The sequence below is a fragment of the Nematolebias whitei genome, chromosome 8, assembly GCF_014905685.2.
Source record: "Nematolebias whitei isolate Nwh7 chromosome 8, NemWhi1, whole genome shotgun sequence".
In the NCBI taxonomy this organism is placed as follows: domain Eukaryota; kingdom Metazoa; phylum Chordata; class Actinopteri; order Cyprinodontiformes; family Rivulidae; genus Nematolebias; species Nematolebias whitei.
The window spans coordinates 42,271,898-42,286,616 of NC_056505.1; the positions used below are offsets into that span (position 1 = coordinate 42,271,898).

At 48.7% G+C, this 14,719-nt stretch overlaps 1 protein-coding gene across 1 annotated transcript in view; it reads left to right on the plus strand.

Annotated features, from left to right (window-relative positions):
• cacna1ba (calcium channel, voltage-dependent, N type, alpha 1B subunit, a) overlaps window positions 1–14,719 on the plus strand; it is a 668,325-nt gene that overhangs the window by 206,617 nt on the left and 446,989 nt on the right. Inside the window, exon 7 of the mRNA XM_037680745.1 lies at window positions 8,452–8,555. Coding sequence (XP_037536673.1) covers window positions 8,452–8,555 — 104 coding nt within the window. The remainder of the gene's footprint in view (window positions 1–8,451; window positions 8,556–14,719) is intronic.

Consider the following 14,719-nt stretch of genomic DNA (forward strand, 5'->3'; position numbering starts at 1 on the left):
GGGGGGGGGGGGGGGGGCGCATTGTTGGGGTCTGGGCTGTGGGTGGGCTTTGGGCCTTGGGGGCGGTTAGTGATGGGGCCAGTGCTTCGGTTCCTCCTGGGCTGTTCCGATTCTTTTAATCTAGGTTCCTGGTTGCGATGGCCGGCACTTTGACCGGGGTGGCTGCCGGCTTTCGGCGGGGGGTCGGCTATGGTAGTGTACGTGTGGTCATTGGTGGTGTAGGGCGGCGGTTGGGGGCGTGGCTTCGCCTCATCAGGGCACTGGCTGGTCTTCCTGTGTGGCATTTGCGGTGGGGGTGCTGTGTGTGTGGGGGGTGCGTAGGTGGCGTGCTGGGGCGTCTCCGGGCCTATGGTGCGGAGCTCTTGATGTGAGAGCCGGCCCTCCTCAGCTGCGGCTCCCTGCTGCTCTGCCCCTTGGGCTGGGGCCGGCCTGTGGTCGCTGTCAGGTAGATGGTGCATGCGGTCGGCCCGACAGAGATTCTGTCGGGATATCTGTGTGTGCCTATTGGTTGCTCAGGTTGGGTTTTTGGTGGTCCCCCCTCTCTTGGATCAATTTGGGCCCCACGTTTGGTGTGGGGCCCACTCCCCCCGGTCGTGCCCCACTTTGGCGGGGGGCCCCCTTGCCGCCGGTGCATTGGTGGCTCTCGGCGTCTGGGCTGGGTGGTGGGGTGTACGTCGGTCTGCCCTGGTTGCTGCCTGGCGGGGCCTGGGTGCCCTGGCTCTGTCGGGGCTCTGCTGGGGGGTGGTATGGCCTCGGGCCTTGGGGCTCGGTGTCCATGGCCGGATCTACTTGAGGGGGGGCATGGGTTGCCGGCCGGACCTGTGGGCTCGTCGCTGCAGCTTCCTGGAGGCTCTGCATTGTGGTGGCTGGGGTCACCCGGTTCTTTCCTCTGCTCCTCTCTGGGGGGGTGCGGTTCTCCCTGTTGGGAGACTCCTGGGGCTCCGGGCCTGTGGGCCGCTGTGTGTCTGTGGCTCCGGTCCTCCCTATGTTGCCATTGTGTCCTGGGGGGGCGGGTCTGTGGGCCTCCGCGTCCACTATTGGGCATTCTTTTGGAGAAATCTGGTGGTGGTGGGCGTGCTTGCGCGGGTGTTTGGATTCAGGTGCTTTGACAGATGCACGCTAAGTTGGGTAGTGGTGGAAGCTAGATGATTCCTTGTGCGATGTCGAATGTTTCATGGTGATATTGTGGGTGGCATTGTGCTGTGCATGTTGTTTTGTCGTGGTGGTCTCTCGTTTTATCTATTTCTATTTTATTTATTTAATTATTTATTTATTCTTCTTTCTTCTCTTTCTTTAAAAAAAAAGAGCAATGATGATAAGTTCATTGAAACACTTCACAATGTTTCTACACTTAAACTGAGCTCAAAAAAAAAAAAAGCAGAGGGCGGGACATACACCTTTATCACAATAACGTGTGAAAACTCCTGCGGAAGATAGTGTGGTCTCATACCAACTGCTAGAAGTTCAATGTTCTTACTGCAGAGTGTCTGTTTGATGGTTAAATGTCCAGCATTACACCATCTATCATTCACAAACAGAGCCAAACCCTTCCTCTCTTCTTACCAATCTCTCTGGTTCTGTCCGCATGAAGTAAATGAAAGCCGTCCATCCATTTTCTTCCACTTATCCGGGGTCGGGTCGCGGGGGTAGCAGCCTAAGTAGGGAGGCCCAGACTTCCCTCTCCTCAGCCACTTGGTCCAGCTCCTCCTGGGGAATCTCGAGGCGTTCTCAGGCCAGCTGAGAAACAGAGTCCCTCCAGCATGTCCTGGGTCTTCCTCTGAGTTACCTCCCGGTGGGACGTGGCCGGAACACCTCACCAGGGAGGCATCCAGGAGGCATCCTAAACAGACTATAGATGCGGGTAGGAACGTAGATCGACTGGTAAATTGAGAGCTTCGCCTTTTGACTCAGCTCTCTCTTCACCACAATAGACCTGTACAGCGCCTGCTTCACTGCAGACGCTGCACTATCCGCCTATCGATCTCACGCTCCATTGTTCCTTCATTCGTGAACAAGACCCCGAGATACTTAAACTCCTCCACTTGGGGCAGGGCCTCCTTCCTGACCCGAAGAGGGCACTCTACCCTTTTCCGGCTCAAGACCATGCCCTCGGATTTGGAGGAACTGATCTTCTTCCCGGCCGCGTCGCACTCGGCTGCAAACTGCTCCAGCAAAAGCTGTAGATCATGATCTGATGAAGCCAATAGGACCACATCATCTGCAAAAAGCAGAGACACAATCCTAAGGCCACCAGAACAGATCCCCTCAACACTTTGGCTCTCCAAATCTACAAAGCACATGTAGACCGGTTGGGCAAACTCCCACAGACCCTCCAGAACCCTGCTGAGAGTGTAGAGCTGGTCCAGTGTTCCACGACCAGGATGAAAACCGCACTACTCGTCCTGAATCTGAGGTTTGACTATCCGATGGACCCTCCTCTCCAGAACCCACAAATAGACCTTACCAAGGAGGCTTAAGAGTCTGATCCCCTGTAGTTGGAACACACTCTACGGTCCCCCTTTTTGAATAGGGGGACCACCACCCCGGTCTGCCAATCCAGGGGAACTTCCCTCAATGTACACGCAATATTGCAGAGTCGCATAAGCCAACACAACCCTACAACATCCAGAGCCTTAAGGAACTCCGGGCGAATCTCATCCACCCCTGGGGCCCTGCCACCGAGGACCTTTTTAACCACCTCAGTGACATCAGCACCAAAGATTGGAGGGTCCAACCCAGAGTCCCCAGGCTCCGCTTCCTCAGTGGAAGACGAGCCGGTTGGATTGAGGAGGTCTTCAAAGTATTCTGCCCACCGACCCACGACATCCCGAGTTGAGGTCAACAGCACACTACTCCCACTATAAACAGTGTTGGTGGTGTACCTCTTTTCCCCCCAAGATGCCTGATGGTGGACCAGAATCGCCTCGAAGCCATGCAGAAGTCATTCTCCATGGCCTCTCTGAACTCCTCCCATGCCCAAGTTTTTGCCCCAACGACCATCCGAGCCGCATGTTGCTTGGACTGCCGGTACCCATCAGCTGCTTCCGGGGTCCCACAGGCCAAAAAGGCCTGATAGGACTCCTTCTTCAGCCTGACAGCATCCCTCACCAACTGTGTCCACCACTGGGTTTGAGGGTTGCCACCGCAACAGGCACCAACAACCTTGCAGCCACAGCTCCGGTAAGCCGCCTTGACAATAGAGGCGCGGAACATGTCCCACTTGGACTCAATGTCCCCCACCTCCCTCGGAACATGTTCAAAGTTCTCCAGGAGATGGGAGTTAAAGCTCCTTCTCACAGGAGACTCTGCCAGACATTCCCAGCAAACCCTCACAATACGTCTGGGTATGCCAGGTTTGACCGGCATCCTCCCCCACCATCTGAGCCAACTCACCACCAGGTAGTGATCAGTGGACAGTTGCGCCCCTCTCTTCACCCGAGTGTCCAAGACATGTGGCCGCAGATCAGATGAGACAACGACAAAGTTGATCATTGAACTGCGGCCTAGGGTGTCCTGGTGCCAAGAGCACATATGGACACCCTTATGCTTGAACTTGGTGTTCGTTATTGACAATCCATGACGAGCACAGAAGTCCAACAACAGAACATCACTCGGGTTCAGATCAAGGGAGCCATTCTTCCCAACCGCACCCCTCCAGGTCTCACTGTCATTGCCCACATGAGCACTGAAGTCCCCAAGGGGAACAAGGGAGTACCCAGGAGGTGCACTTTCCAGTACCCCCTCCAAGGACTCCTAAAAGGGTGGATAATCTGAACTGCCGTTTGGTGCATAAGCACAAACAACAGTCAGAACCTGTCTCCCCACACGTAGGTGGAGGGAGGCCACCCTCTCATTCACCGGGGTGAACCCCAACACACAGGCATCAAGATGGGGGGCAATAAGTATGCCCGCTCCTGCTCGGCGCCTCTCACCAGGGGCAACTCCAGAATGGAAGAGTGTCCAGCCCCTCTCAAGGAAACTGGTTCCAGAGCCAGAGCCATGCGTAGAGGTGAGTCCGACAATTTCTAGCTGAACCTCTCAACCTCACACACCAGATCAGGCTCCTTCTCCACCAGTGAGGTGACATTCCACGTCCCAATAGCTAGCTTCTGTAGCTGAGGATCAGACCGCCAGGGTCCCTGCCCTCAGCCACCACCCATCCCACATTGCACCCGACCCCTTTGGCCCCTCCCACAGGTGGTGAGCCCATGGGAAGGGGGACCCACGTCTCCTCTTTGGGCTGTGCCCGGCCAAGCTCCTTGGGTAAAAGCCTGGCCACCAGGCGCTCGCCCGCGTGCCCCATCTCCAGGCCTGGCTCCAGAGTGGGACCCCGGTGACCCACGTCCGGGCAAGGGAACATCAAGTCCATTCCTTTTTCTCATCATAGGGGTCTTTGGGCTGCACCTTGTTTGGTCCCTCACCTAGGACCTGTCTGCCTTGGGTGACCCTACTAGGGGCGTAAAGCCCCTGACAGCATAGCTCCTAGGATCATTGGGACACTCAAACCCCTCCACCACAGTAAGATGGCAGCCCAGGGAGGGGTAAATGAAAGCCGTCCATGTTAATATGTGAGTCCGGGGTTAACTCAGTCAGCCACGTCTCTGTCAGGCAGATGAGGCTGATCTCCCTGTAGCTCCTTTGATGTCGCTCTAGAGCTGCCAGCTCATCCACTTTGTTGTGAAGAGATCTCACGTTTCCCATAATGATGGACGGCAGGACAGGTCTGTACCTTATGCCCTGGCTGCAACACCCTATGCCTGCACGTCTCCCGCATCTCTTCCTGCTCAGCTTGCGAGGGACATCAGGTCACTCTGCAGGAGGAGGCACAGCAGAGCGGATGGAAAGCAGCTGGTCCCGAGAGTAAACAATAGGAGCGTGGTTGCTCACGCATTCTCCAAAAATAGAAACCATAAAAAAAGAAAATAAAAACAAAGTTTTCAAGAAAAAAATCAGTTCCATTGTTGCCAAGCTGCTGAGACGGGCTCCCTGCTTGTGCGGCGCGGAACGTGACGTGTATAAATAAAGATTGACTGAATGTAATAAATTAATGTTGATTGACTGATTGATCTTTTTGATCTTCTGAGCTTTGTTTGGTGCCTTGCCAAGTCTTTTTTTTTTCCATTAAAGAAAAGTTTTATTTTTGAACTCCTTGAGCCCTTATCTGCATTCTGGGTCCAATCAAGGTTCAAGATTCTTTAATGTCATTTGCATCACATGTGGTACATGAGGTGGAATGGAATTGTGTACTCAAGGTCTCATTTACACCAAAATAGCAAAAATATAAAAAGAAACAGTATACAAGGATCTAAGATATACACTAAACAATAATAATGTAAAATAATACAGTGTATTAAACTGGAGCATGAACATCTGATCCTTCCATGAACCTGATAATAGCAGAACTGTATCTGATGACCAGTGGAGACGTGTGTCCATCACAGCTGGTCCTCTTGTACCAAACCTCACATGCAGAGCCCTTTAAAGAGAGAGTTGCGACACTCCCATAGACTCCCATAGAAAGAATGGAATGCAGAAGTCACGTGGGTCATGAAGCGGTAAATAGTTCCAAACAGCAGCGGGTCCTGTATTGAACGTAGTTCATTCTCCGTGTTTTCTCCGGTAAGTTGATGCAAATACGACACTTTTTTGCCATTGTGAAGCGTTATCTGACTGTTCTGTACGACAATTTATCAACATTAATACTTCATGTTGCCAGTTTTAGTTAATGAAATGAAACATGTTAAATTGCTAGTTGTGTTTTAACTGCAGCTGCTCTGCAACATGACGGTTTAAACGGGTCTATTTCTAATTCAACATTTTAAAATATCTATTACTGCTTACATTTTGAAAGGTGGTGTTTTTTAAATTAATGGTAATTCCAGTTACTGAACTCAACTAGAAAACATTTGGCCTTTTTTCCTGAGAGATTCATTCAACCTTTATTTCTACAGGTAAATCCCATTGAGCCCCGAGGACTCATTTACAAGAGAAACCTGATTTCAACAAAGAATGATGACAACATGACAACAAGATTGACGTCATTTAGTTCAAGTTATAGATCATTTGTCAAAGACTGCAGCATAAATTGTGACATTATCATTAAAGAAAAACGTGATTGTGAAGATGAGTCAATTTTTTTCATGTTTTCCAGATAAACCAGAGGAGAATGACTTCATGAACTGAATGTTGCATTCAAAGTATCACAGAGGTACAAGATCTCATTTTCTGTCTTCCAAATCAATAACAGCTTAATCAAGATGTTTGAATGAACTTACTTTAACACTATAACCTTCACAAAGTTGGTATTTACTGCAGGACTGTTAAATTACATTAGTTTTACATTATTAGTTTAATGTTTGGTAATCATGGGTCAAGTTGAGATGAGACTCTTTCAAGACAGAACAAGAAATAAGAATTATTACCAAGAATATATCAGCATCAATAAACTGTAGGACAGTAACAAAATACTTATTAAACTATCACAGGTACATTGAGATGGAGCTGGAAGTTCTTCTTCATGCCAGTTGTCTTCATCTGATCTTTTGTAAAAATATGTCAATTTATTTTCCATTGTTAACATTTTTCTTCGCAGGACTGAGTTAATTTTCTTGCCTGTGAGTTTCTTCTGTCCTGCTTATGTATTTTTTGTGTTCTAATTGTTCCCTCAGGTTTTTCATCTCTGTTCCCTGACTGCCTGTTGATTCATCCTCCTGGTCCTGTTGATCCTGGATCATCAGATCCTGACAATGTCCCCGTCCTCTGAGGACACATTTTCATTTTCCCTCATCTCACGCGCCTCATTTCTGTTTCTTCCTTCCTCAGTCTCTGAAATTACAACGTCACTGTTAGAATGAAGATTATTCTTCAATAAAAATATGACGTGTCTTATTGTAACACTGTTTGTACCAAAGTTTAATTTAGAACAACATGTGATCACTGGTCAGATCACTGGTCAGATCACTGGTCAGTGGAAGTTCTGCCGTTCTTCTCATCTGGTTCTGGTCCATGAACAAATGGTTGAACCTCCTTCAGTCTCACACGTCCTGACTGTCTCTGTAAACTGTCCTCTCTCTAAATGTGCCTGTAGAGTGACATTAGTTTATTTTCTTGCACATTTCTTTGACAGTTAAACATTTTGAGCCCTGATTGAAAATGTTTGTACAGATTAAATTTACAGCGCTCACTTTGTGTTGTTGTGATGATGATGATGATGGTGCTCCTGCTGTCTTGAGATGATGTCATTAATAAACAGTATAAATGGCAGTAAAAGTACTTTATTAAAGCTTGTTTTACATTTTACATATTTTATAATAAATTGTTTGGAAATTTATTTTTGCACAGTTAACACTTATTTTGTCATCTGTTATGATTTTAACTAGAAACAGTTTCATTTAAATTAACATTTTTATCAATGAATTACAATTTTACAATAGTTGTCAGGCTACAATCAACTCAGTTATCAGGTGCTTGGTTGCCATAAAAAAACGACAAATACAACAATTATATTCAGTCTCTCTTGTAAATGAGTCCTCGTGGCTCAGTGGGACGAACCTGTTTAAATAAAGGTTGAATTAATATCTTCTATAGAAATCAAGAATTCATCCAGATGATCTAAGGTAAGCTGGAGCAGATCTGATGCTGCATGGAGAACAAGGTGGAGCATTATCCTGCAGAGAACATCAGAAATAACTTTATAACAGGTGTTACTCTGATCTTTTTTTAACGTGTGTAACGTTATAAAACACTGACATGGCTATATTGATCACTGTATTGCATATACTTTTTTTTCTAACAAATATGTGTTTGCAGTCTCGTTTCCTTCTAAAATTTAATGATAAATGTATCAGCCGCTTCTAAAAATGCTTTGATAAAATGCGTAGTCTGTGAAATAATCAGTAATCAGTTAAGTAATCAGTTCGTTACTGCTCAATAATCACTGAAAGACGTCCGGTAAAGTAAGAAAAGTCGATTTATGTGTTATGTTGCGCCAGCAGCTGCTCATACTGACTGACATCGATGAACTGTTTGGAACTATTGGGAGCTGCATGAACCACGTGACCGTGTATCGGCGAGTTCAAAGAGTGTCGCAACTCTCTCTTTATAGGGCTCTGCTCACATGTGCACACACAAATAAAACAAGTAGCAGCTGCAAATGCAAATTGCTGTTAATAAAAGCCAAGCAAAACCTAGAAGTATTTGTGTTGTTGACCCCCAGGCCAGAAATTCAGGGGAGACACTCAACTTTGACACATAATGATAAAGTATTGGTTTTAAACATAAATATGTAAAACTGGATTTAAGCGTTAGAAATGAAATACTCTTTTATATTATATTTTATTTTATTTCCAGAGACATACTGTTTTGAATATTTGTTTGAGAAGAAAACGCTACACTGTCACATCTTGCACAGACAACACAAATAATGCTGCTTTTCTTCGGCTGTGTGTTCAGGCGAATGATGCTACAGGAAACACGTGGAACTGGCTGTACTTCATCCCCCTCATCATCATCGGGTCCTTCTTCATGCTCAATTTGGTGCTAGGTGTCCTGTCAGGGTGAGTACAAACTGAAAATATGGATTTCACCACATTCTGCTGGTAGCTACTCCACAGAAACAAGCCTATCTTTGCTTCAGAAGATGGCTGTATAAGTAACATATTTTCATCCTGCTTACACAAGGTAAGATCTGTTCACAAGGGTAGCAATACACCCAACTGTTAGTTACACGGCAATAACAAAACAATTTAAAGCACTCTTTGAAGCAAACCCACCTGTTCAGTGTGTTTATGTGAACAGATTTGATCAGAGCAGAGGTTTGAAGTCAACTTGCTGTTTGTTAACGCCCACTGTGACTGACTTTGATGTGTGCATTTTATTACCTGCCGCAAAAAGTAAAGGGTGAAACTGTTTTTAACCAGTTGGTGTGTGTGTGTGTGTGTGTGTGTGTGTGTGTGTGTGTGTGTGTGTGTGTGTGTGTGTGTGTGTGTGTGTGTGTGTGTGTGTGTGTGTGTGTGTGTGTGTGCGCGCGCGCGTGTGTTTGATAGCAAAATCTAGAATGAAACACTGTATGGTTTTAATTAAACTCAGAAAATAATCAATGGAAGAACATTGAAAAGGGTTGCGGAACATTAAGTGCAGAAACACTAGACTGAGGAACAGCTTCTACCCTGAAGCTGTTAGACTCATGAATCCCTAATCAGGATTATCACTGTGAAAAAAAATCACTGTAATGCCACTTTGATTGTTGATATGTGCTGCTGATTGTCCGTGCTGCTGATCTCATGCTGCTGATTTGTTTCATGCTGCGGTGTTCGTACTCATCTACTCACACGGACTCATGTTCGTGCTGCTGTTCAGTGTATTGGGCCTATATATTGTTTTGCACTATTTTTAAGTGTTTAGTGTATTTCTTAGATTATAGCTTAGATCCTTAGGACTGTTTTTCTTTTACAATTTATATTTTGCTGTATATCTATCCATTTTTACCAACTTCACTTTCTGGATTGCAAGGTCCATGGTGTCCATGTTCATCTACAACTGAAGACCTTTTAGATAGATAGATAGATAGATAGATAGATAGATAGATAGATAGATAGATAGATGATACTTACTTACTTACTTACTTACTTACTTACTTACTTACTAGGGAAAATTTGTCTTGGACATTGTGCGCTAACAAAGCTTCTTCCACAATTAAATACACCCATTCAACCCCATTCAAGATGGCCATTTTAGTAACCTTATTTAACAAAAAAAAAAGGTTATAACACTAATTTTATAAATACTGAGCTAAAATTTGGTGTGGTGGTAAAGTCATTCCCAAAGTAAACTCTGAACTGGGCTGCCTTAATGCAGAACTTACCTGGGTTGAAGTTCAGTGGCCTAAAACATTGGGGAGGGCCTACAGTATTGGGGGCCTGCATTGTTGAGGGCCTAATGACTTGACTTGACTTGACTTGTGGGGCTTACAGTGTTGGGGGCCTACAGCATGGGGGGCCTACAGTGTTGGGGGCCTGCATTGTTGAGGGCTTACAGCATTGAGGGCCTACAATGTTGGGGAGCTTACGGTGTTGGGGGGCTACAGCATTGAGGGGCTTACAGTGGTGAGGGGCCTACAAAGTAGGCCTTATCGTAGAAGGGCTTGTCATTTTGAGGTCACACGATGAGATAAAAAGATATTTCAAACAAGAAAAAACAAGAGAAGGTTTCACATTACTTACAATGCAGCATTAAGCCTGATTCCCAACCAGCTCCACTCCGATTCACACCTTCACGTTGTGACCAGAACATCTCTCAGGAGCCAGGCAAAGAGCCTAATGAGCCTCGTTCCAGTTTAATCTGCAGCTGAACATAATAACACAACCAGGCCTCTCATGCAGCTCTTCAAAGCTTGGATTTCCCCACAGCAGACATTTTTAAAGCCTGGGAGTAACAGGAGTGTAATTGCAGCCTGGCACTGTAAGGATGGTATCCCTCTGTCAGTCTCCCTGTGTCTGTACTCCTTAGTGTCTCTCAGTAATTACCCCGATCAGCTCCACCCGCGTGTCCTCCAGGTGTTTGTAATTTGTCTCGTCTAGTCTGAGTGTATATAAGCTCTGGTCTGTGTCTCAGTCATTGTCGGTGCATTGTCTGGTATCCTCCTGTATCCCTCGTGTTTTCTGACTAGTAAGTGTTTGCTGCCTCGTCAGCTGTTTATTTGTTATTATTAAAGTGTTTTCTTATTTTATGTCCTGGCCTCTGCGTCCTGTCTGCACATGAGTTCGTTCTTGTTCAGCTCAGCCTGAAAACCCTGACAGTATGCACCGACCAAAACCAGAACCCAGCAGACATATTCCTTGGCTTCACTTACATCTTCTCTCGAGTCCACGCAGATGGAGAAAACCGTGATCCGGTGCGGCGGGTTCCAGATCCAACCCGTGCTGGCACAAAGAAGTTACTGCCAGGAGGTGGAAATCCTGCCTTCTCCCCTCCTGGTCCTCCAAGAAAAGAGAAGGTCCCGGCTACGGGGAGACCGCGTGACCCACGATTACTTTTCCTCCTCATCCTCAGCTCTGTTCGGCTATTCGGGGTGGACGTTGGGAGTACGCAGAGCCGGAGGGCGAGCTCTGCTCCACTTCTGCCCCTCAGCCTTCTTGCCACCGCCGGAGTGGCAGAAACCGAACCCGGAAGCGGTCCATGGCGCTCATCTCAGCACCTTCCACGTTTCCGACTCGGCTTGGTAGAGCTGAGCTTCCAGTAAACATTCCTGGCGCTGCAGTGGAGACGGATTCTTTTGCCTCACCTCCCAGGGTTCCGGTGAGGGCAGAGTCCGACGCTTCTCCGTCGCTCCGGGCCGCTCCTGCTCAGTCCAGCGAGACTGAACTAACTGAAATCAGTCCCGGTGCCTCTGCGAGGGCGGGTCCCATCGCCTCACTTCCCAGGGTTCCGGTGAGGGCGGAACCCGACACCCTACCATTGCTCCAAGCTGCTCCTGCTCAGTCCGGCGAGACTGAGCTTCCTGAACCTAGTCCCAGTGTCTCCATGGGGGCAGGTCCCATCGCCTCACCTCCCAGGTTTCTGGTGAGGGCGGATCTTGACCCCTCACCCCTGAATAGAGCTCCTCATAAGTCTAGCCCAAAGACTTCTCAGCTCCAACCCCATGAATTATGTCAAATAAACCACACTTTGCAAAACCTCCTTTTTTCTGCTAAAAATAACCCGGACTGTTTAGATACTGTGCTTTCCCTTGCTGAAAAGTTTCTGTTATCCCAACCCGGTTTAATCCAGCGTCCTGAATATCAGCAGCTTCATACTGGACTCAGAACTTTGAAGACAGAACCTGACTCTGCCCCAGTACCAGCCCCTTTTTTAGGCTCAGATCCAGATTCTCCTGTTCCTGACTCTGCCCAAGAGCCGGACTTCCCTGCTGCTAAACTAGGCTCCCCTGCTTCAGAGACAGTCCCTAGCTCCCCAGCTGCAGAACAAGTCCCTGGCTCCCTGGCTGCAGAGCCAATTTCTGAGGGATGCCCTGAGCCCAAGGAAGAGCTCCGGTACGATCCTGGGCCACGCTGTCGTTGCCACGGCAGAGGTCAACAGCAGAAAGGTTCCAGGGATTCGGCTCCTGCTCCAGCGCCTGACTCAGCCCCTGCTTCTGCACCTGACTTGGCCCTGGTCCTAGCGCCTGATTCAGCACCTGCACCCAAAGATCCGGCCACAGAAGAGCTCCTCGTCGCTGACCCACCACCTGAGGTCCTTGCTCCTGGTCCATCCGTTGAGGTCCTCGCTCCCGGTCCGTCCACTGAGGTCATAGCTCCTGGTCCGTTCGCCGAGGTCATCGCTCCTGATCTGTCCGCCGCTTCTATGTCTCAGCCAGGCCACCGGTCTGGTCTATCCCGGCCTGCCGAGATCTTCACTGCTGCAGAGGTCTTCACAACTTCCGAAGACTCAACCGCCGAAGACTCAGCTGTCGAAGATTCAGCCGCGAAGACTCAGTCGCCACTTCAGAGGTCTCTACATCAATTTAGGGTCCCAGGTCTGCCAACATTTCAACGTCCACTGAGGGTCCCAGGTCTGCCAACGTCTCAACGTCCACTGAGGGTCCCAGGTCTGCCGACGTCTCAACGTCCTCTGAGGGTCCCAGGTCTGCCAATGTTTCAACGTCCACTGAGGGTCCCAGGTCTGCCAACGTCTCAATGTCCACTGAGGGTCCCAGGTCTGCCAACGTCTCAACGTCCACTGAGGGTCCCAGGTCTGCTGACATCTCAACATTCACTGAGGGTCCCAGGTCCGCCAATGTTGCTACATCAACCAAGGATTCCATGCCTGTGGTGCCTCCTGAGGGCCCTACGCCAGCTGTGACTCCAAAGGGTCCTACGCCAGTTGTGCCTCCAGAGGGTCCTGCGCCGTCAGAGGGTCCGTGTTAGACAGCTTCTGGTCCTGTCGCAGAAGGTCCCAGCTCCACATCAGCTTCTGGTCCTGCCGCAGAAGATCCCAGCTCCACAACCTCGTGTCCCACGACAGCTCCTGACCCTGCATCAGAAGAACCCATCTTCAAAGATCCTGTCACTGAAGATCTGAGCCCTCCTGTTTCCTGTTCCGAGGAGGTCCTGGCGGATGTTCCTCACTTCTCCTGCTTCGAGGGGGTCCTGACGGATGCCCCTCACGTCACCCGTCTCGAGGGGGTCCTGGAGGACGCCCCTCATGTATCCTGTTCCGGGAGGGTCCTGGAGGACGCCTCCCATGTTTCTTGTTCTAGAAATGTCCTGGAGGACCCCTCCCATGTTTCCTGTCTCGAGGGGGTCCTGGAGGATGCCTCTCACATTTCCTGTTCCGGGAGGGTTCTGGAGGACGCCCCTCACGTCACCAACACAAAGACTGCAGCACCTGGGATATCCTCGCCTTGGGTCCATGCCTCATCTCATCCAAGTCCCTCGCCTCAGGTCCACTCCTCGTCCAGGTCCCTCGCCTTGGGTCCACTCCTCACCTCGTCTAGGTCCCTCGCCTCGGGTCCACTCCTCGCCTCATCCAGGTTCCTCGCCTTGGTTCCACGCCTCGCCTTGGTCACATGCCTTGCCTTGGCCCCATGCCCCGCCTTGGTCTCTCGCTTCGCATTGGTCCCACGCCTCGCCTTGGTCCCACGCCTCACTTTAGTCCCTCGCCTCGCCTTGGTCCCTCACCTCGCCTTGGTCCCACACCTTGTCCAGGTTCCTCGCCTTGTCCTGGTTCCTTGCCTGACCTGCCCCAGGGTTTTAGTACTAGGTCTGCCTTGGAACAATCTGTTGATCACATGGATCCTTTTTGTTTGTTCCTTGTGTGTGTTTTTTGTCCTGGCCCCACTCAAGTGTTTCCTCGCGCCCTCCATCCTTGCAGTTCCTCCCTCCCTAGTTTTTTTTTTTTGGCGGGGGGGGGGGGGGGGGGGGGGGGGGGCTTTCTGGGGACGCCAGGGGGCGTCCTTGTGAGGAGGGTATTGTAAGGATGGTATCCCTCTGTCAGTCTCCCTGTGTCTGTACTCCCTAGTGTCTCTCATTAATTACCCCGATCAGCTCCACCCACGTGTACTCCAGGTGTTTGTAATTTGTCTCGTCTAGTCTGAGTGTATATAAGCTCTGGTCTGTGTCTCAGTCATTTTCGGTGCATTGTCTGGTATCCTCCTTTATCCCTCGTGTTTTCTGACTAGTAAGTGTTTGCTGCCTCATCAGCTGTTTAAATGTTATTATTAAAGTGTTTTCTTATTTTATGTCCTGGCCTCTGCGTCCTGTCTGCACAAGAGTTCGTTCTTGTTCAGCTCAGCCTGAAAACCCTGACAGGCACATGTCATGACAAAGTTTACTGAACTTGAACTTGGACTACTCTATGCCGGCTTCGCGGTTTATAACTCATCGCGGGTGGGTGTGGTCCCTAACAACTAGGGATGCACCGATCCACTTTTTTTTTTTACTTCCGATCCGATCCCGATACCTAGATCTGAGTATCGGCCGATACCGATCCAGTTCCGATTTCATGATCATCATTAATTTTAAATGAGGCTGTAATAATCTCCTCTCAAGTACAATTTGTACAAATATATGCATGCATGTCCAAAAAGGCAACTTGAGGTAAGTTTTATTAATGTTGGATAAGTTTTAAAGTTAGAATTAAATTCTGCTAACACAAAACATGTTTCTTTTTATTCCTAGCTTTAAAGTGGATATTAAAGTCCTGATGCATGCTCAATAATCCAGGAAGAAAAATCTAAAAAAGT